The sequence below is a fragment of the Paramormyrops kingsleyae genome, chromosome 25 (genome assembly GCF_048594095.1).
Source record: "Paramormyrops kingsleyae isolate MSU_618 chromosome 25, PKINGS_0.4, whole genome shotgun sequence".
Lineage (NCBI taxonomy): Eukaryota > Metazoa > Chordata > Actinopteri > Osteoglossiformes > Mormyridae > Paramormyrops > Paramormyrops kingsleyae.
In genome coordinates, this window is record NC_132821.1 from 32,990,465 (window position 1) to 33,012,744 (window position 22,280).

At 46.7% G+C, this 22,280-nt stretch overlaps 1 protein-coding gene and 2 long non-coding RNA genes across 6 annotated transcripts in view; 2 read left to right on the forward strand and 1 right to left on the reverse strand.

The window, feature by feature from the left end:
- kif15 (kinesin family member 15) overlaps positions 1–22,280 on the reverse strand; it is a 41,497-nt gene that overhangs the window by 15,690 nt on the left and 3,527 nt on the right. For all 3 annotated transcript variants that reach the window (XM_072706948.1, XM_072706947.1, XM_072706946.1), the window contains exons 8-27: positions 21,011–21,220; positions 20,744–20,869; positions 19,823–19,945; positions 19,586–19,739; positions 19,285–19,376; positions 18,730–18,939; positions 18,470–18,647; positions 18,091–18,232; positions 17,835–17,976; positions 17,543–17,716; positions 17,334–17,462; positions 17,103–17,208; positions 16,805–16,970; positions 16,565–16,715; positions 14,458–14,543; positions 13,992–14,070; positions 13,524–13,610; positions 13,292–13,396; positions 12,657–12,779; positions 12,268–12,414 (exon numbers count right to left, since the gene is read on the reverse strand). In XM_072706948.1, the coding sequence (XP_072563049.1) occupies positions 12,268–12,414; positions 12,657–12,779; positions 13,292–13,396; positions 13,524–13,610; positions 13,992–14,070; positions 14,458–14,543; positions 16,565–16,715; positions 16,805–16,970; positions 17,103–17,208; positions 17,334–17,462; positions 17,543–17,716; positions 17,835–17,976; positions 18,091–18,232; positions 18,470–18,647; positions 18,730–18,939; positions 19,285–19,376; positions 19,586–19,739; positions 19,823–19,945; positions 20,744–20,869; positions 21,011–21,220 (2,730 nt within the window). The remainder of the gene's footprint in view (positions 1–12,267; positions 12,415–12,656; positions 12,780–13,291; positions 13,397–13,523; positions 13,611–13,991; positions 14,071–14,457; positions 14,544–16,564; positions 16,716–16,804; positions 16,971–17,102; positions 17,209–17,333; positions 17,463–17,542; positions 17,717–17,834; positions 17,977–18,090; positions 18,233–18,469; positions 18,648–18,729; positions 18,940–19,284; positions 19,377–19,585; positions 19,740–19,822; positions 19,946–20,743; positions 20,870–21,010; positions 21,221–22,280) is intronic.
- On the forward strand, positions 728–9,144 carry LOC140582688 (uncharacterized). 2 transcript variants are annotated; one of them, XR_011985504.1, is made up of 3 exons: positions 728–1,509; positions 1,845–1,940; positions 9,012–9,144. It is a non-coding gene; the product is annotated as an uncharacterized lncRNA (long non-coding RNA). The 2 variants fall into 2 exon arrangements; XR_011985503.1 differs by lacking the exon at positions 9,012–9,144 and adding an exon at positions 2,059–2,196 and having other exon boundaries at positions 729–1,509.
- On the forward strand, positions 4,287–6,202 carry LOC140582690 (uncharacterized). The gene is made up of 2 exons (XR_011985506.1): positions 4,287–5,761; positions 5,804–6,202. It is a non-coding gene; the product is annotated as an uncharacterized lncRNA (long non-coding RNA).

A 22,280-nucleotide genomic window follows, 5' to 3' on the forward strand; every position in this document is an offset into this window, starting at 1 on the left:
TTTACTGTGATTGGTTTTTCTCCCGTCACCAAGACACTATGGTCTATTGCATTTTAGAAAAGAAAATTCATCTGCTGACTTCAAAGCGTTGAGTAATAAGAAGATTCATAGAAATGCAGTGGAGTCAAAAGGACCATATTTGTCTTTCAAACATAGTGGAGTAAAAGTCATAGGATTCAAAAAGAAAACCGATACTCAAGTAAAGCAGAGATATTAGAAAAAAATGTACTTAGGAAAAGTTCTGAAAAACTGTACATCCTAACTGTCCACCAGTGATGATGCGCTGCTTTCTAAGTGGAACTGTCATGCCAAATATCTTCCACCTGCCAAATTCCTTCAGCCTATGACGTATCGCTCAGCAGTAAGGGTGAATCGGAAACTTTCTGGGTACCTTGAAATTTACGGGGTGCCTTGAACCTGCATCATCAGTCCAACAGTTGAGCGAAACGTCAAAGGTGGCAGGAATTTGGCATGACAGAACCACAGAAGAGACAATATAACTGGCCCCCGATCACTACCACAACCAAACATTTCTGCAGGTACCACTACTTGCTAAACAATAATATGTGCTGTTACTGTGCAAAACAAAGCTGTTTAATAAGGAATGAAACTACAGAAGAAGTGCAACATGGGAGATTTTCACGTAGAATTTTGAAGGTAAACATTACGATGACAAGCGCTGTGTCAGGATTCCGGAACTCTGAAATGTTATATAAGCACTTGCTTCACTTCAGAACAGATCAGACTTTGAACGACATGCCTCTAAAGATGAAGTGCTCCTTTTTCTCCTGCTTTAGACCCGCAGTGGTGGCCGATGAGGCTGCGGAAGAACCCGAAAAGATAGAGATTAAGCCAGAAAAGAAGAGAAAGAAATTCTGGGCGAAGCTGTTTGCCTTTGCCAAAAAGAAGAAAGGAACAAAACAAGAAAAAGCAAAAGCTGATGTGAAGGAGCAAGAGGAAAAGCACGCTGAGGTGGAGAGAGAGATTGAGGGAGACAAAACAGCAGTAGAGGAGGAGATAAAAGTGAGTGAGCCACTGGTGGAAGATAAAGTGAGGGTGGAGGAGCTGCAAGCAGAGATCGATGCAGTCTCGGAAGACATTGACGAGACGCAAGCAGCAATCAAAAAGATACAGGCTGAGATCGAGGCAATCTTGGCGGACCTTTTGGGTGGAACAGACATGACTGGTGCTGCAGGAGGATGTGGAGGAAAAGCAGTGGAGGACCAGATTAAGGCAGAGGCAGATGATGAAGGAGGAGATGAAAGAGATTAAGGCAGAGGCAGAGGCAGGTGATGCAGGAGGAGATGAAGCAGACTAAGGCAAAGGCAGAGATGATGCAGGAGGACACATGAAACAGACTAAGGCAAAGGCAGAGATGATGCAGGAGGACACATGAAACAGACTAAGGCAAAGGCAGAGATGATGAGCTTGTGGAAGAAGCTGAAAAGCTCGAGATTAAGCCAGAAAAGAAAAGAAAGAAATTGTGGGTGAATTCCTTCATCATGTACGGTAAGTTTCAGTCTTGTGTTACGTTTTAGATTGCTGATATAAAACTGTGCAGTTTGTGACACGTTTCAACATTTTAGATGTACAAAGTACGTTATGATTTAATCATGTTAATAATAGTAGTTTGATAGGTTAAGCAGCGAATACTGGCAAGCGTTTTTTTATGCTGCTATCTTGCAGGCTAATGTGGAAGCATATTAGATTAAAGATTCCCTTTATTTATAAACGGGCCATCGACGTTTGGCAATTTATTGCCACTAAATGGCTATGAAAATATTTTGCTCATGTTGTAAAGAAAGAATGGCAGTTTTGCATTGTGCCTTTTGTCTTTATTTTAGAAGCACATCACGTTTCAGAAAGGGCAGTGCGTTCCACAGCTGAACCAGTGCACAAAATGTTGAAAACTCACTTTAACAAGGCTGTTGTCCATGAAGGTGAGTCATACTTTGTTAAGATGTGTTGTTCAATATATATATGCAAAGTTGAACACATTCTTGGAACACTGTTTTACAGAGCATTACTGCACATTATATGTTATGTATTTTCTTGTAGGTTTCACAATCCACAGATGTGGATTAGGCCATCCAGCCACGCTATGAGGAGAGCTGAGCAGAAGCTTTACGGTTCCCCAAGCATCGAGGGCAAAAAACCGTTTTTGTTTTCAATAAAATATAATTTGTTGCAATCTTATTGCATCTGCCCCTTCATTTGAAATATTGGTCTTAGTTTTGAGGTCATATTAGTTAGTTTATTTTTATGCCTTTACAAAGGCAAATAAAAAAACAAAAAATTAAATAGAGCTTTAAGTTTTAAATTGTTTTACTAAATCATTACGGTGATTCCTATGATTTTGGGGTGAGCTTACCCTTTACATTAAATAGTTGAAACAGAGAATAGTCATGCCTAATACAGGACTCCAGTCCTCTGCTCAAGTCTGGGTTTTGATGCTCTCTTTGTGTCATTTGGTACCATGTTCTCAAAGACAGACCAGTCTGATCTACAGGCACTTCCATCAAATCATCTAGTTGCTTCAGGTTTTTCTACAAAAACAAGCTAAAAGCAGGACTTTGTGGAGCCTTTATGAACATTCATTTCAGATTCATTTTGTTAAGAAAAGGTTTTCTGGATGTTTCTAATTAACAGCTAAGATTTTTATCTTAGATATAGGGAAGTTTTAAGGAACTGATTACTGACAATCATTTTCTAAAGTACTCCAAAGAGCAGGTTTATTACAGAGGAAGACATTTTTGACATAGGTTTTTAATATTATTTTGTGGTCTTTCCCTTTGTGCATAGCAGCTATGCTTCTACTTATGGGCTGTAGATGGACCTGTCTTTGCTGTTAGAATTGCATCCGATAAAAAAAGTTTACACGTTCACTAAATTTAGATTTATATGCATGCTGTATCTTAAAAAGGAACGAAACTGACTTTCAAGACTTTTCTACAGGACTGTTTTGAACAGAAGTAGCGGCTATCCGTATAATACCATTTCCCACTATCTCTATAATATATAATATAGTATAGTAATACCATAATGTAGTATACTATAATTTTCTACTCAGATCATAGGTTACAATAGCGGCGTACAAGACTAGAAATTTGCCCTTCTGAAACCGCAGCGACGAAACTTGCGCCTAATACAGCGGCGATGTAACTTCCGGCACAACACTGCTGGCTTCCGACTGCAGGCCCAGAAGTGCGGCGCTGCATTTGGATGGTACTGGGTGCTGCAGGAGGAAGTGGTGGAAAAGCAGTGGAGGGCCAAATTAAGGCAGGCAGAGATGATGCAGGAGGACATGAAACAGATTAAGGCAGAGATGATGCAGGAGGACATGAAAGAAGAGGCGAAGGAAGCTGAATGTATTAACCATGAGTTAATATAACTCATGGTTAATACATTCAGCTTCCTTCGCCTCTTCAGCTTCTTCTTATAATCTATCAATAAAGGGTTAAAAGATGAAGAGAATGGTCTTTTTATTTGGATGAGAGGAGGCTGTATTCACAACATAATGCCAGTAATGTTTGAAAGGTGTAACAAACTAGCTTCCATGCGCATTGTATCTCAGTAAGACACCGCAAATCAAAAACCTGAATTCACTGAAATCATGAGGTTTTTACACCTACGGAGTTGACAGGCTTCAATCACCACCGTAACTGAAATTTTCTGCACCTGCTACTGCTTGCTATGGAGTAATATGAGGAGGTGGGTAAAGCATAGAACTTTAGTCAAAGATAAAGTTGCTCCTGCTTAAATATGACTCCAAAATAAGAGCTGTTCAATTCAGTCAAATTTTTATTTTCAGTTAAAGTACTGCAGTACTTGATATTAAAAATACGTAATTATTCAAAAGTACATTTTCGCATCATTGTACTGCCACACAGCATTTACGGAAGCTAATGTCAGAGCCTCTGAAACAGCCGACTGAATGCACTGACTTGCTTGTATAACCTATAGAATAGAAAAAAGGACAGCTGTTCTCATTTTCATTTACTTTAAAGACCACCCACCCCATCTACATCCAACGGCATGGTAGCATTCTGACACAGCTCTGCTAGTGAGTGTGTACATTCATGCATAGGCATGCAAAAGGCAGACTGTGGAACTGCTGTAGATACAACTTCCTCAGAAAATAAAAAATAAATAAAACAATTAATCCAGTTACACTCCTCTACCTCTATGACTGCCCAACAGCAACATGATTAACAGATCAGGGGTAGTTTACTGTGATTGGTTTTTCTTCCGTCACCAAGACACTATGGTCTATTGCATTTTAGAAAAGAAAATTCATCTGCTGACTTCAAAGCTATGCTTCAAAGTGTTGAGTAATAAGAACATTCATAGAGTGGAGTCAAAAGGACCATATTTGTCTTTCAAACATAGTGGAGTAAAAGTCATAGGATTCAAAAAGAAAACCGATACTCAAGTAAAGCAGAGATATTAGAAAAAAATGTACTTAGGAAAAGTTCTGAAAAACTGTACATCCTAACTGTCCACCAGTGATGATGCGCTGCTTTCTAAGTGGAACTGTCATGCCAAATATCTTCCACCTGCCAAATTCCTTCAGCCTATGACGTATCGCTCAGCAGTAAGGGTGAATCTGAAACTTTCTGGGTACCTTGAAATTTACGGGGTGCCTTGAATCTGCATCATCAGTCCAACAGTTGAGCGAAACGTCAAAGGTGGCAGGAATTTGGCATGACAGAACCACAGAAGAGACAATATAACTGGCCCCCGATCACTACCATAAGCAAACATTTCTGCAGGTACCACTACTTGCTAAATAATAATATGTGCTGTTACTGTGCAAAACAAAAGCTGTTTAATAAGGAATGAAACTACAGAAGAAGTGCAACATGGGAGGTTTTCACATAGAATTTTGAAGGTAAACATTACGATGACAAGCGCTGTGTCAGGATTCCGGAACTCAGAAATGTTATATAAGCACTTGCTTCACTTCAGAACAGATCAGACTTTGAACGACATGCCTCTAAAGATGAAGTGCTCCTTTTTCTCCTGCTTTAGACCCGCAGTGGTGGCCGATGAGGCTGCGGAAGAACCCGAAAAGAAAGAGATTAAGCCAGAAAAGAAGAGAAAGAAATTCTGGGCGAAGCTGTTTGCCTTTGCCAAAAAGAAGAAAGGAACAAAACAAGAAAAAGCAAAAGCTGATGTGAAGGAGCAAGAGGAAAAGCACGCTGAGGTGGAGAGAGAGATTGAGGGAGACATAAGAGCAGTAGAGGAGGAGATCAAAGTGAGTGAGCCACTGGTGGAAGATAAAGCGAGGGTGGAGGAGCTGCAAGCAGAGATCGAGGCAGTCTGGGAAGACTTTGACGAGATGCTAGCAGCAATCGAAATCATACAGGCTGAGATCGAGGGAGTCTTGGCGGACCTTTCGGGTGTAACAGACATGAATGGTGCTGCAGGAGGAAGTGGAGGAAAAGCAGTGGAGGACCAGATTAAGGCAGAGGCAGAGGCAGATGATGAAGGAGGAGATGAAACAGATTAAGGCAGAGGCAGAGATGATGCAGGAGGACATGAAACAGATTAAGGCAGAGGCAGATGATGCAGGAGGACATGAAACAGATTAAGGCAGAGGCAGAGATGATGCAGGAGGACATGAAACAGATTAAGGCAGAGGCAGAGATGATGCAGGAGGACATGAAACAGATTAAGGCAGAGGCAGAGATGATGCAGGAGGACATGAAACAGATTAAGGCAGAGGCAGATGATGCAGGAGGACATGAAACAGATTAAGGCAGAGGCAGAGATGATGCAGGAGGACATGAAACAGATTAAGGCAGAGGCAGATGATGCAGGAGGACATGAAACAGATTAAGGCAGAGGCAGAGATGATGCAGGAGGACATGAAACAGATTAAGGCAGAGGCAGATGATGCAGGAGGACATGAAACAGATTAAGGCAGAGGCAGAGATGATGCAGGAGGACATGAAACAGATTAAGGCAGAGGCAGAGATGATGCAGGAGGACATGAAACAGATTAAGGCAGAGGCAGATGATGCAGGAGGACATGAAACAGATTAAGGCAGAGGCAGATGATGCAGGAGGACATGAAACAGATTAAGGCAGAGGCAGAGATGATGCAGGGGGACATGAAAGAAGAGGCGAAGGAAGCTGAATGTATTAACCATGAGTTATATTTATAATCTATCAATAAAGGGTTAAAAGATGAAGAGAATGGTCTTTTTATTTGGATGAGAGGAGGCTGTATTCACAACATAATGCCAGTAATGTTTGAAAGGTGTAACAAACTAGCTTCCATGCGCATTGTATCTCAGTAAGACACCGCAAATCAAAAACCTGAATTCACTGAAATCATGAGGTTTTTACACCTACGGAGTTGACAGGCTTCAATCACCACCGCAACTGAAATTTTCTGCACCTGCTACTGCTTGCTATGGAGTAATATGAGGAGGTGGGTAAAGGATAGAACTTTAGTCAAAGATAAAGTTGCTCCTGCTTAAATATGACTCCAAAATAAGAGCTGTTCAATTCAGTCAAATTTTTATTTTCAGTTAAAGTACTGCAGTACTTGATATTAAAAATACTTAATTATTCAAAAGTACATTTTCGCATCATTGTACTGCCACACAGCATTTACGGAAGCTAATGTCAGAGCCTCTGAAACAGCCGACTGAATGCACTGACTTGCTTGTATAACCTATAGAATAGACAAAAGGACAGCCGTTCTCATTTTCATTTACTTTAAAGACCACCCACCCCATCTACATCCAACGGCATGGTAGCATTCTGACACAGCTCTGCCAGTGAGTGTGTACATTCATGCATAGGCATGCAAAAGGCAGACTGTGGAACTGCTGTAGATACAACTTCCTCAGAAAATAAAAAAAATAAATAAAACAATTAATCCAGTTACACTCCTCTACCTCTATGACTGCCCAACAGCAACATGATTGACAGATCAGGGGTAGTTTACTGTGATTGGTTTTTCTCCCGTCACCAAGACACTATGGTCTATTGCATTTTAGAAAAGAAAATTCATCTGCTGACTTCAAAGCGTTGAGTAATAAGAACATTCATAGAAATGCAGTGGAGTAAAAAGGACCATATTTGTCTTTCAAACATAGTGGAGTAAAAGTCATAGGATTCAAAAAGAAAACCGATACTCAAGTAAAGCAGAGATATTAGAAAAAAATGTACTTAGGAAAAGTTCTGAAAAACTGTACATCCTAACTGTCCACCAGTGATGATGCGCTGCTTTCTAAGTGGAACTGTCATGCCAAATATCTTCCACCTGCCAAATTCCTTCAGCCTATGACGTATCGCTCAGCAGTAAGGGTGAATCTGAAACTTTCTGGGTACCTTGAAATTTACGGGGTGCCTTGAATCTGCATCATCAGTCCAACAGTTGAGCGAAACGTCAAAGGCGGCAGGAATTTGGCATGACAGAACCACAGAAGAGACAATATAACTGCCCGCCGATCACTACCATAAGCAAACATTTCTGCAGGTACCACTACTTGCTAAACAATAATATGTGCTGTTACTGTGCAAAACAAAGCTGTTTAATAAGGAATGAAACTACAGAAGAAGTGCAACATGGGAGATTTTCACGTAGAATTTTGAAGGTAAACATTACGATGACAAGCGCTGTGTCAGGATTCCGGAACTCAGAAATGTTATATAAGCACTTGCTTCACTTCAGAACAGATCAGACTTTGAACGACATGCCTCTAAAGATGAAGTGCTCCTTTTTCTCCTGCTTTAGACCCGCAGTGGTGGCCGATGAGGCTGCGGAAGAACCCGAAAAGATAGAGATTAAGCCAGAAAAGAAGAGAAAGAAATTCTGGGCGAAGCTGTTTGCCTTTGCCAAAAAGAAGAAAGGAACAAAACAAGAAAAACCAAAAGCTGATGTGAAGGAGCAAGAGGAAAACCACGCTGAGGTGGAGAGAGAGACTGAGGGAGACATAAGAGCAGTAGAGGAGGAGATCAAAGTGAGTGAGCCACTGGTGGAAGATAAAGTGAGGGTGGAGGAGCTGCAAGCAGAGATCGATGCAGTCTCGGAAGACACTGACGAGACGCAAGCAGCAATTAAAAAGATACAGGCTGAGATCGAGGCAATCTTGGCGGACCTTTTGGGTGGAACAGACATGACTGGTGCTGCAGGAGGATGTGGAGGAAAAGCAGTGGAGGACCAGATTAAGGCAGAGGCAGATGATGAAGGAGGAGATGAAAGAGATTAAGGCAGAGGCAGAGGCAGGTGATGCAGGAGGAGATGAAGCAGACTAAGGCAAAGGCAGAGATGATGCAGGAGGACACATGAAACAGACTAAGGCAAAGGCAGAGATGATGCAGGAGGACACATGAAACAGACTAAGGCAAAGGCAGAGATGATGAGCTTGTGGAAGAAGCTGAAAAGCTGGAGATTAAGCCAGAAAAGAAAAGAAAGAAATTGTGGGTGAATTCCTTCATCATGTACGGTAAGTTTCAGTCTTGTGTTACGTTTTAGATTGCTGATATAAAACTGTGCAGTTTGTGACACGTTTCAACATTTTAGATGTACAAAGTACGTTATGATTTAATCATGTTAATAATAGTAGTTTGATAGGTTAAGCAGCGAATACTGGCAAGCGTTTTTTTATGCTATCTTGCAGGCTAATGTGGAAGCATATTAGATTAAAGATTCCCTTTATTTATAAACGGGCCATCGACGTTTGGCAATTTATTGCCACTAAATGGCTATGAAAATATTTTGCTCATGTTGTAAAGAAAGAATGGCAGTTTTGCATTGTGCCTTTTGTCTTTATTTTAGAAGCACATCACGTTTCAGAAAGGGCAGTGCGTTCCACAGCTGAACCAGTGCACAAAATGTTGAAAACTCACTTTAAGAAGGCTGTTGTCCAGGAAGGTGAGTCATACTTTGTTAAGATGTGTTGTTCAATATATATATGCAAAGTTGAACACATTCTTGGAACACTGTTTTACAGAGCATTACTGCACATTATATGTTATGTATTTTCTTGTAGGTTTCACAATCCACAGATGTGGATTAGGTCGTCCAGCCACGCTATGAGGAGAGCTGAGCAGAAGCTTTACGGTTCCCCAAGCATCGAGGGCAAAGAACCGTTTTTGTTTTCAATAAAATATAATTTGTTGCAATCTTATTGCATCTGCCTCTTCATTTGAAATATTGGTCATATTAGTTAGTTTATTTTTATGCCTTTACAAAGCCAAATAAAAAAACAAAAAATTAAATAGAGCTTTAAGTTTTAAATTGTTTTACTAAATCATTACGGTGATTCCTATGATTTTGGGGTGAGCTTACCCTTTACATTAAATAGTTGAAACAGAGAATAGTCATGCCTAATACAGGACTCCAGTCCGGGTTTTGATGCTCTCTTTGTGTCATTTGGTACCATGTTCTCAAAGACAGACCAGTCTGTCCTACAGGCACTTCCATCAAATCATCTAGTTGCTTCAGGTTTTTCTACAAAAACAAGCTAAAAGCAGGACTTTGTGGAGCCTTTATGAACATTCATTTCAGATTAATTTTGTTAAGAAAAGGTTTTCTGGATGTTTCTAATTAACAGCTAATACTTTGTGAGGTAGATTTTTATCTTAGATATAGGGAAGTTTTAAGGAACTGATTACTGACAATCATTTTCTAAAGTACTCCAAAGAGCAGGTTTATTAGAGGAAGACATTTTTGACATAGGTTAATATTATTTTGTGGTCTTTCCCTTTGTGCATAGCAGCTATGCTTCTACTTATGGGCTGTAGATGGACCTGTCTTTGCTGTTAGAATTGCATCCGATAAAACAAGTTTACACGTTCACTAAATTTAGATTTATATGCATGCTGTATCTTAAAAAGGAACGAAACTGACTTTCAAGACTTTTCTACAGGACTGTTTTGAACAGAAGTAACGGCTATCCGTATAATACCATTTTCCACTATCTCTATAATATATAATATAATATAGTATAGTAATACCATAATGTAGTATACTATAATTTTCTACTCAGATCATAGGTTACAATAGTGGCGTACAAGACTAGAAATTTGCCCTTCTGAAACCGCAGCGACGAAACTTGCGCCTAATACAGCGGCGATGTAACTTCCAGCACAACACTGCTGGCTTCCGACTGCAGGCCCAGAAGTGCGGCGCTGCGGCGTTGCATTTGGATGGTATTGGGTGCTGCAGGAGGAAGTGGTGGAAAAGCAGTGGAGGGCCAAATTAAGGCAGAGGCAGAGATGATGCAGGAGGACATGAAACAGATTAAGGCAGAGGCAGAGATGATGCAGGAGGACATGAAACAGATTAAGGCAGAGGCAGAGATGATGCAGGAGGACATGAAACAGATTAAGGCAGAGGCAGATATGATGCAGGAGGACATGAAACAGATTAAGGCAGAGGCAGATATGATGCAGGAGGACATGAAACAGATTAAGGCAGAGGCAGATATGATGCAGGAGGACATGAAACAGATTAAGGCAGAGGCAGATATGATGCAGGAGGACATGAAACAGATTAAGGCAGAGGCAGAGATGATGCAGGAGGACATGAAACAGATTAAGGCAGAGGCAGATATGATGCAGGAGGACATGAAACAGATTAAGGCAGAGGCAGATATGATGCAGGAGGACATGAAACAGATTAAGGCAGAGGCAGAGATGATGCAGGAGGACATGAAACAGATTAAGGCAGAGGCAGAGATGATGCAGGAGGACATGAAACAGATTAAGGCAGAGGCAGATATGATGCAGGAGGACATGAAACAGATTAAGGCAGAGGCAGATATGATGCAGGAGGACATGAAACAGATTAAGGCAGAGGCAGAGATGATGCAGGAGGACATGAAACAGATTAAGGCAGAGGCAGAGATGATGCAGGAGGACATGAAACAGATTAAGGCAGAGGCAGAGATGATGCAGGAGGACATGAAACAGATTAAGGCAGAGGCAGAGATGATGCAGGAGGACATGAAACAGATTAAGGCAGAGGCAGAGATGATGCAGGAGGACATGAAACAGATTAAGGCAGAGGCAGAGATGATGCAGGAGGACATGAAACAGATTAAGGCAGAGGCAGAGATGATGCAGGAGGACATGAAACAGATTAAGGCAGAGGCAGAGATGATGCAGGAGGACATGAAACAGATTAAGGCAGAGGCAGATGATGCAGGAGGACATGAAAGAAGAGGCAAAGGAAGCTGAATGTATTAACCATGAGTTATATTTATAATCTATCAATAAAGTGTTAAAAGATGAAGAGAATGGTCTTTTTATTTGGATGAGAGGGGGCTGTATTCACAACACAATGCCAGTAATGTTTGGTAGCATTCTGAAACAGCTCTGCCGGTGTGTGTGTGCGCATTCATGCATAGGCATCAGTGGTCCCCCTACCATTATATTAGGGGGGCGCCCCGTCCACCCCCAACAGCACCTCTCACCCCCCCTTGAAGGTCAAGTTAATTTTATTTTCAATATAGCACCAGATCACAATAGAAGTCATTAAGGTTACCTTTCCTATAGAACAGGTCTATACATTGTATTTTATTAAACAAACTAAATAGCCTTATGTTATTTATCTTATTTACACAAGTTTGTCATTTTTGTCTCACGCGTTTACAATTCTCCTCCGCTCTCTATCGCGCATGGCGGAGTTCCGCCCCGATGCGCGTGCACAGAGACGTGCACGCACACACAGGTGAGCACTATTTTAAGCTATCAGCTATCACTTTTAAAGCCTAACAGTTAATGTATTTGCAGGTCAGGATCTCAATACATGGGCCAGACGTTTCTGACTTCCCATATCAAGAGGCTCTAGAAATGTTCTTCCAGAAGCCCAGGAAAATACACTGCAGTGACAAAACCGGCACACTTTGTGGATAATTGTCATAAAACGAAATGTTTCGATGTGTAGTTCAGTTGTTATATTGACTGCTGTCATTAAAAGAAGCACATGAACACCATGAATCCTGTCGGTGTTCGTCTGCCCCCCCCTAAGCTGTAAACCTACGGGAAACACTGAAGATACATATAAAACGCAATCAGCATCATCACCACAAAAAAAAAAAAAAAATTTATTACATAGAACTTCCAGAATTGTTTATCAACTGCAGGAGCTAACAGCGTATCCCAGAAAGCACAGGGGCGCTCTGCCCATTATGCCAGTCCAAGGAGCACACTAAACAATTCAAACACACCAATCTACATAAACCACGGGGTTTCTGGACTCCGAGTAGAAACTGAAACGCCCATGCCCCCCGTGCCACACACCTGCCCCTGCAGCTCCTGGATAGTGGCTTCCTTCTGGGCTGCCTGGTCCTGCATAGCTTGCAGGAGGCCGGCCTGCTCGTCCAGCACCCTGGTGAGTCTGTCCACCTCCTCAGCAGCATAAGCCAGGTCTTCCTGCAGCAGCTCTTGCTAAGTGACAGGAAGTGACGTGTTAATGTCGCATCGCAGTGCAGCACTATACAGTGTCACAGCAACAACTGTGACGGGACTTTGCTGATCCCCATGGGGAAATTCTCCCCAATCTTGCTCTCCATGAGACACAGACACATATACAGGTGAGTGCAAGCTTGGGGGGGGGGGGGATTCTGGCAGTGTGTAGCACCCCTGGATCTGGGGGTTAAGCGCCGTCAGAGCCAGAGTGTGGTACTCACAGCGATTTGGTCGGAAGCCACCCGGCGTTGGGATGCCTCTCTCAGCTCCTGGATCTCCTCCTCCATCCTGAGGATGCTCCTTCGCAGCTCCTCGCGTTCTCCGCAGGCACAGGTGTACTTGGCCTACAGCAGAAAGGCCACCGTAAGCCCCGCACCATGTCACTGCCTGCCTGCTGGAGCCTCGGGGTCTGGGGACCATGAATCCACCATTCATGCTTCTTAACCTTAAACCTGAAACAGCACCAATCTCACATTCCCCTATTACAGCTGGAAGATTTTAAATGAGCGTAATGTGGGAACGCTAAAGAATGGAGAATGACACAAGTTTCCCCTAAAAACTCAACTTAATGACCTGAATGACCTGTTACCAAGACTCTACGCAGGTGTTTAATGATTGACGAATATTCATTTGTTTGAGTACCACCTTTGGGGGAAATTACTGAACCAAAACAGGTTCTGGGAATATTTTGCCTGCTCCTTTAGTGTACTGACCTGTTCCAGCCTTTAGCTGTTGACATTAGCATCTGTCTTTCATACCATTTAATTATTAATTGAGTTAGCATAAAAGCCAGGACTCATACAAGGTGCCGAGTACTGGAACCAAGTCCCCCCCCACCCCCCCGGCACCAAGGTACCGTAATGTCCTTCAGGTCACCCGTCAGGAGGGCCAGGCTGTACTCCTTCTGACCCAGGTCACTGCGCAGGTCTCTGGTTTGGTTTATGAGGTCCACCACAAAGGCCTGTAAGTGGGGAGTGAGAAGCCAGTCACTGAAGTGCTAAGCCTGCATTAGTGCTAACATGCTACGTCACCGCGACAGAAGCGGTTTCGAAACTAGCAGCAATTAGCAAAACGCAAGACGGACTCACTTTATCTGCCTCGGTCTTCTGCTCCAGACTTGCGAGTGCAGCATTAGCCGAGGACAGACTCCGCTCGAGGCCGAGGATGCCGGCAGCCTTCAGGGGGACGAAGAGCAGTGAGCAAATAAACACCACAAAGGCAAAACTTCAGCGCTAAAAATATAGTGGCACTAAAGCACTACAAGGCAATGAAAGAACATGAAGACAGCTGCTGCATTCGCGTGTTCAACGGAGACGACTGAGCTTCACAGGCTCTCTGACACACACACACACAGACACACAGACAGACACACACACACAGACAGACACAGACAGACACACACACAGACAGACACACACACAGACAGACACACACACACACAGAGACAGACACAGACAGACACACACACACACACACACACACAGAGACAGACACACACACACACACAGACAGACACAGACAGACAGACACAGACAGACAGACACAGACAGACACACCTGCTGCTGCGTTAGTGCGCTCAGCTCATACACCTGACTTCTCAGCTGGGCGTTCTCCTCCCCTGACCTCACCAGCTCCCTGCGGACCACAGGACACAGAATCACACACAGCATACTGTCAGAAAACAGGGTGCAGCTTTGGTAGTTTTTTTCCCCAAGGTACAAATAACATTTGTTTCCCCAATGGTGCAAAGATATCCATTTCTGTACCTTAAAGGGTACATCTACCTCCAGCTAGGGTACAACTGGCAGACCCTTGAGGGTATAGCCTAGTGACAAGTAATTGTACCTTCAGAGGTGCGAATTGGTGCTTTTCTTCTGACAGGATACAGGATATACGATATCACTATTTAAAACCCAGAGGACACCACAATACCATCTATACACAGATTACTCTGGCCAAGACGGAGGACACAGTCCTGCGATATTAAATATTCCGGCCTGGCGATTGCGAGACGGCACTCACTTGGAGGTGCTCTCCTGGTCTTCTCTGAGCTGGACCGTCAGGGAGGATGTATGTTCCCTCTCAGACTGCAGGGCTTCTTTCAGAGCCTGAAGCGAAACCACATGACCCATCGCCATCACGACCAATCAGCTTAGACTAGCCCAGAAGGCAACGGGGTACTAAATGCTCAAAAACGAGTCTAGTAATGAACTCCAAAATCCATAAATCCTCCTTCATCTTTTATTTACACTTCCCCATTTCCTGCACCAAAAGCGCCACGTGACAGGACCCCCACTCCACAGAAGCCCTAGGGCCTGAGCCTTAGGTAAACTGCCTAGTGCTGTAGCTCGCAGAGACCGGCCACACAATGTCCATAAGGTATACTGCCTAGTCCTGTAGCTCGCAGAGACCGCCCGCACAATGCCCATAAGGTAAACTGCCTATTCCTGTAGCTCACAGAGACCGCCCACACAATGCCCATAAGGTAAACTGCCTAGTCCTGTAGCTCGCAGAGACCGCCCACACAATGCCCATAAGGTAAACTGCCTAGTCCTGTAGCTCGCAGAGACCGCCCGCACAATGCCCATAAGGTAAACTGCCTAGTCCTGTAGCTCGCAGAGACCGCCCGCACAATGCCCATAAGGTAAACTGCCTAGTCCTGTAGCTCGCAGAGACCGCCCGCACAATGCCCATAAGGTAAACTGCCTAGTCCTGTAGCTCGCAGAGACCGCCCGCACAATGCCCATAAGGTAAACTGCCTAGTCCTGTAGCTCGCAGAGACCGCCCGCACAATGCCCATAAGGTAAACTGCCTAGTCCTGTAGCTCGCAGAGACCGCCCGCACAATGCCCATAAGGTAAACTGCCTAGTCCTGTAGCTCGCAGAGACCGCCCGCACAATGCCCATAAGGTAAACTGCCTAGTCCTGTAGCTCGCAGAGACCGCCCGCACAATGCCCATAAGGTAAACTGCCTAGTCCTGTAGCTCGCAGAGACCGCCCGCACAATGCCCATAAGGTAAACTGCCTAGTCCTGTAGCTCGCAGAGACCGCCCGCACAATGCCCATAAGGTAAACTGCCTAGTCCTGTAGCTCGCAGAGACCGCCCGCACAATGCCCATAAGGTAAACTGCCTAGTCCTGTAGCTCGCAGAGACCGCCCGCACAATGCCCATAAGGTAAACTGCCTAGTCCTGTAGCTCGCAGAGACCGCCCGCACAATGCCCATAAGGTAAACTGCCTAGTCCTGTAGCTCGCAGAGACCGCCCGCACAATGCCCATAAGGTAAACTGCCTAGTCCTGTAGCTCGCAGAGACCGCCCGCACAATGCCCATAAGGTAAACTGCCTAGTCCTGTAGCTCGCAGAGACCGCCCGCACAATGCCCATAAGGTAAACTGCCTAGTCCTGTAGCTCGCAGAGACCGCCCGCACAATGCCCATAAGGTATACTGCCTAGTCCTGTAGCTCACAGAGACCGCCCGCACAATGCCCATAAGGTAAACTGCCTAGTCCTGTAGCTCAGAGACCGCCCACACAATGCCCATAAGGTAAACTGCCTAGTCCTGTAGCTCAGAGACCGCCCACACAATGCCCATAAGGTAAACTGCCTAGTCCTGTAGCTCGCAGAGACCGCCCGCACAATGCCCATAAGGTATACTGCCTAGTCCTGTAGCTCGCAGACCGCCCGCACAATGCCCATAAGGTAAACTGCCTAGTCCTGTAGCTCGCAGAGACCGCCCGCACAATGCCCATAAGGTAAACTGCCTAGTCCTGTAGCTCGCAGAGACCGCCCGCACAATGCCCATAAGGTAAACTGCCTAGTCCTGTAGCTCAGAGACCGCCCACACAATGCCCATAAGGTAAACTGCCTAGTCCTGTAGCTCGCAGACCGCCCGCACAATGCCCATAAGGTATACTGCCTAGTCCTGTAGCTCGCAGAGACCGCCCGCACAATGCCCATAAGGTATACTGCCTAGTCCTGTAGCTCGCAGACCGCCCGCACAATGCCCATAAGGTAAACTGCCTAGTCCTGTAGCTCGCAGACCGCCCGCACAATGCCCATAAGGTAAACTGCCTAGTCCTGTAGCTCGCAGAGACCGCCCGCACAATGCCCATCCTGCAGCCTCTCCCCACCGCCAGCTGTGCCTGTTGGCAGTCAGTCTCCGCCGCCTTTTCCTCCAGCCGCTGTCTGCATTGGTCAGCTTCAAACTTCATCTCTGCTTGCAGCGTGTCCAGGGCGTCCTGCAGGTGGCGCCTCTCCTCCAGGACCTGCTCCGATTCCAGCCTGGATGGATAGGAGATGAGGGGTCACATGGTGGGTGATGTCGTCTGTCTCGGTCGGGCAGACTGATTGGGTGGGGCACTCGAGGATACCTGAGATTATCCAGCTGCAGCTGCGTGCTGATGAGGGTGCTAGAGAGCCGTTCCAGCTCCTGGTCTTGCTCGCCGCGTTTTTGTTCCAGCTCGCCTTTCGCCACCTCCAGCTCCTTGTCAGCTGACTGCAGCACCACCCGCAGGTCGTGCACCTCGCTGTTCAGCACTGCGGGGGCGAGGACAGCAGGGCTGTCAGAGCCTTCATCTTATACGAAGCCCTGGGGGCGGAGGCACCGTCACGGCTGCCTCAGCAGGGAGGCAGCCGTGGAGGGAGGTGTCCTCCTACCGGCCATCTCACCGTTTGCCCTGCCCCGCTCCTCTTGCAGTGCCGTCTCCAGGGCGGCGACGCTCTCCTGTAGGGTCTGCTGCTCCTTGGTCCAGACACCCCGCTCAGAGGAGTACATCTACACGGCATGAAGGAGGAAAGGTGGATGACATCCAGGACGGAGTCAGCAGAAAGAAAGCAATGAACGCTAAAGGGAACGAGCGCCATCTATAAACAAACATGACGACAACACCGTCCCCCCACCTCCTCTTTGCTACGCAGGTCCTCCTTCATCCTGGACACCTGCTCCTCCAGCTTTGCGATCTGTTGCTGCAGCTTCCTGCCCTTCGCCTGCTCCTCATCCAGCTGGTTCTGGAAGGAGCCGGCTTGCTCCTGCAAAAGCCCGTCGGTCAAAGGAAGACCTCTGTGGCCCCCACTCAGACACCGTGGCCCGGTTCTAGTAACCGGATTACCTGGGCCAGCCGCAGCTCCTCTGCCAGGGTCTCACAGGCGACCTCGTTCATGTCTGGGGGCGGGGGCTCACTGCGAATGTCCTCCACGTCTTCGTCACTGTTGCAGTGCTCGGGGCTGGACAGGGGCACCAGGCGAGAGCGCAGGTTGTAGGTCTTGGTGGGTGTGGTCAGACTCTGTGCCAGGAACAGGAAATGCCGCTTTAGCGCTTAAGCATGGCGCCAATCAGACGTTCCAGGTGCAAGACCCTCCCTTGCCCCTCTGGTTGGCCGGTATGACGCTGCCAAACGTCACCTTAATGGTCTCCATGTGCAGCTTGTTCAGCTGGGAAACCTCCAGGTTTTTGTGGGCTTTCGTGGCCTCCAGGATGTTCTCCAGGTGCATGTTGGATTTCTCCAGGTACCTCTTCTCAGACTCTAGCTCTGACAACTGCTTTCTGAACATGGGAACGGAGATGACATGAAGACACCCGGCTGCTTACCTGACACCATGCAGTGACAACATTCTTCTGCACAACCTACTGCATGAGTGGGTGACAAAATGCCCTTACTTGGTGACCTCCTTGTACTCCTCCAGAGCCTGGACCGTGGCAGTCAGCTCTGCCTGCTTCTGAACCAGCTGGGACTTCAGCCGCTCCACAGAAGCTGCAGAGATGCTATCCATGGTCGCCGAGGTAGAGTGGCTTGGTGGGCCTGCAGAACGGGACAGGGCTGTGATCAGAGGCTTTTCAAACAACCAACAAATGAACTAACCAATGAATCAACCAAAGAACAAACAAAACGAACCAACAGCAAACAAGTGAACGAACCAAACAACCAACAAACAAGTGAACCAACCAACAGACGACCTAAGTGGACTTTTCCTATGTGTCCCAGACCCAGAGTAACTATGTAGCTAATTTATGTAGCCACACAAAGATACTTCTTCACCTCCAGGGGTTTTCTCTGCCTCCAGACAGCTCTGCAGCAGCACCTCCAGCTCGGCTGCGGTCTGAGCGTCGGCCACCACAGCCTTCCGGACCGACTCCAGGGCCCGTAGCTGTCGGTTCTCCTCCCTAAGGCTGAAATTCTCCGCAGCATACCGGATCATGCGAGGATGACGCTCCACCTGAGGAACCAGTCAAGACGATCGTGACATTGACCATACCGCTAAGTCACAATGACCAGGCCTTTCACACTAAGTCCTGTACCTGATCCTTGAGTATCTTGATCTCCTGCTGAAGCTGATTCACCAGGTTTTGGGTCTCCTCGTCAGCAAGCCTGCTCTGGCCTCCCTTCAGCAGCACTTCCAGCCGCGAGATGTGGTCCTCCCGGAACTTGAGGATCATGCGATTGGAGTGGATGAACTTCTCCTTCTGGGTCCAGGCCTCCTCCAGCTGTGCAAGCTTCTGAAGCAGTGACTGAATGAAGGACAAATGTTAGCAACATAACACACTATCAAAGCCTCATGCTTCCACCACATGATCGCACATTAGTACCAATATACAGTGATTTACACAATGCAAAGCATTTAAGCATCTTGCATTCCCAGTCCCAGCTATACACATACCACAGTAACCATTAACCCATATGTATAGCCATACAAAAGCATAATCTGAAGTTTTTGCCCTGGAATGTCAATAATTACAGTCACAGCCACGTTTAGTTAAGTTCGATCCCCTCAGGCCGTTGGTCTGATGCCGTTATCCACATCAATCTCTGCTAGCGATCCGACCACAGCTACAGAGAAGAGGGTGATACTGTACCTTCTTCATTTCCTCTGTCCTTCTCCAGAGCAGCATGGCCTCCGTGAAGCGTCTCTGGTAAGGTACCTGCGAGCTGCTCTCAGCCGGCAGCACTGTGGCGAGATGGAGCAGAATCACAAACCGTTTCCACGCTAAACCAGAACCTGTTTGCCTTCCGCTTTAATCGGCCAGGTGCCTTTGCACCGATAGACTATCATGGACCTCTAATGGCAGGACAGCACCTCACAATCTAGGTTCGATAACCGTTCCACGCAGCACGGTGTGAAGCCGGGAATGAAGCTGGGCGGAGAGGAGCTCCTACCGGCCGGCAACTGGGGGCCTCCGGGGGCAACATCTGTCCCGCCGTCCTCCACCCTGATCCCAGCCGCTAGAGCCAGCGTCAGCTGCTCCTTCAGCTTCTTCAGCTCGGCCTGCAGCTGCTTGACGTTGCCCTGCGTGTCCTCGTTGATCATGGCCTACGTGACAGAGGGATGGGCGTCCCGTCGGTCACAGAGCAGCACTACAGTCAGTGCTGGGGCCCGCTGGGGGCGACACCCACCTTGTTCTTGATGAGCTTGGCTCTCTGTGCAAACTGAAGGGTGGACAGCGTCTCCCCGAAGCACTTGGAGCCGGGATGCACGTTGGCTATGATGTAAGTCCTGGCATTACCACCCAGAGAGTCCTGCCAGAAGGAACGAGGACAGACTGTGATGCGTATCCACGGGAGGGGAGGCTCAGTTATTTTTGTCTATCAAGCTCTCTGTAGACACATCAGCCTGTTTGCTCGGGTATTCCAGCACTCTCCACAAGTCTGTCTAAACAAAAACAGGCCTACCACCTAGCATCTCAGAAAATGTGCCCAAAAAGACTTCTGACGGGAGGCTGGGGGGGGCATACTTACTTTCTTTGCTGTTGCCATTCATTAATAATCATTAATTGCATTTAAGAAGCAACACGTACTGCGCCGTGCAAACGTCTTAGGCAGCCAAAGAAAATGCTTAAATGATGCTATTATGCCTGACAAAGAGCGTCAGTTTAGTCATTTCAAAACCTCTGCTAAAATCACCCCAGTATTTCCAGCAACCATACAACAGTCCCATGTATTTTTGACTCGACCACTAGCACACCTAGCTAATCAGTATCTCGCTGACGTTTTTGTTTAACTAATCGAATTAAGTGAGCTGGTGGTGAAATTTAATAAATAGATGGACTGGCTGAGGTGCCCCTGAGGAGAGGTTAGGGAACAGAAGTCTTCATCTAGCCATCCAGCAAGATATCAGTTACTTTTTGGAGAACAGAAGAAATTTTTCTAGTTTTTTTATTGTTACTCTTAATATTTGTGGTTTTTGTTCTTAGCAAACGTGCACTTACTACCCCGATAAACAGCTTGAAACGTTTCTGTTGACTTTTGCACAGTACTGCAGGCGCTGAAGAAAAAGGCCCCCCCTGACCAGCACCGCAGTGAGCCCAGCCTCCTCACCCGGAGCAGGAAGGTGAGTTTGGAATCCCTGTAACAGATGTGGCGACTTCTGCCGTTGGACACGTCCACCAGAGCCATGATCACCTGACCCAGGCACATCAGGGAGCGGTTTATGCTGCTGGCTTCCTGTAGACAGAGAGGCAGGGGCACATTGTCACCATGACAACCGAGCTGCCCAAAGTCACCCAATCACCTTAAGCTATAGGACCAACCGGACACTCCTGCGGTAAGCAATCCAAGGCATTAGCGGCTAAACAAGGAGCTCACCTTCAACCGGGAGCCCTCTGTGTGAGTGTCCTTCTGCCTCTCAGAGCCGGCCAGGTCCACCAGGTTCAGCTGGGATGTGCGAATGTTCACCACCTCGTTCACAGTCTCCTTGGATTCCAGCGTCATGGTGAAGACCGCGTGGGACCGCGACGACTCCCGGTTCATGGAGGTGGAAGCCACTCGTCGGTTCCGCCAGCCCATGGAGAGCACCTAGAGGAGGCAGAGAGCCCGCGAGTGGGGTGCCGAATACAGCGTCACTGCTTGATATTCCACGGAGAGCACCTAGAGGAGGCAGAGAGCCCGCGAGTGGGGTGCTGAATACAGCGTCACTGCGTGATAGCCCATGGAGAGCACCTAGAGGAGGCAGATAGCCTGCGAGTGGGGTGCTGAATACAGCGTCACTGCGTGATAGCCCATGGAGAGCACCTAGAGGAGGCAGATAGCCTGCGAGTGGGGTGCTGAATACAGCGTCACTGCGTGATAGCCCATGGAGAGCACCTAGAGGAGGCAGATAGCCTGCGAGTGGGGTGCTGAATACAGTGTCACTGCATGATAGCCCATGACACTAAGTCACAGACCAAGCCCAGCATGTACTGCACATGTCCATATTCCCTTACGGGCCACACACGGTCAAGTGTTCACATTATCTTGTAAATATCTGTCAATGTGTGCAGAGGGTCACAAGCCGCTCATGCATACATTGATCAGCGATATTCCACCAGACCAGCAGAGGGGAGATGAAAGCACTACCCTCCAACCTGCCTGCCCTTGGCTCAACACGATGCCTCGCCATCCTTCCCTGCGGCTGTGCCTCTATTAATCCTGCCATCGTGCATCAAGCACCACGTGCCTGCACCGGTCGGCCGCTGCATTGAGACATATATTTCAACCCCTGTATTAGCTTAGTCATTTCATCTTGTTTGTTTGACTCATCTGCCGGCCCCTGGAGGATGGGCTCCCCCTTTGGGTCTGGTTCCTCCCAAGGTTTCTTCCTCTTAGGGAGTTTTTCCTTGCCACCGTTGCCTTTGGCTTACTCAATGGGGGGTCCTTACGAGGCAGAAATGTAAAGCGCATTGAGACAATGTAATGTTGTGAATGCGCTATATAAATAAAATTGAATTGAATTGAATGTTTTCTTGGTCTGGATGAATTCTCTTTGCCCAGCGTTTGCACGATTTCTTTCCATGAGTTTTGAACAAAAATATGTCTAAGTGCTCCTTCAATATACAGGCGGACGCCTCCTCACACGCCTGCTTATCGAAAGCATCCA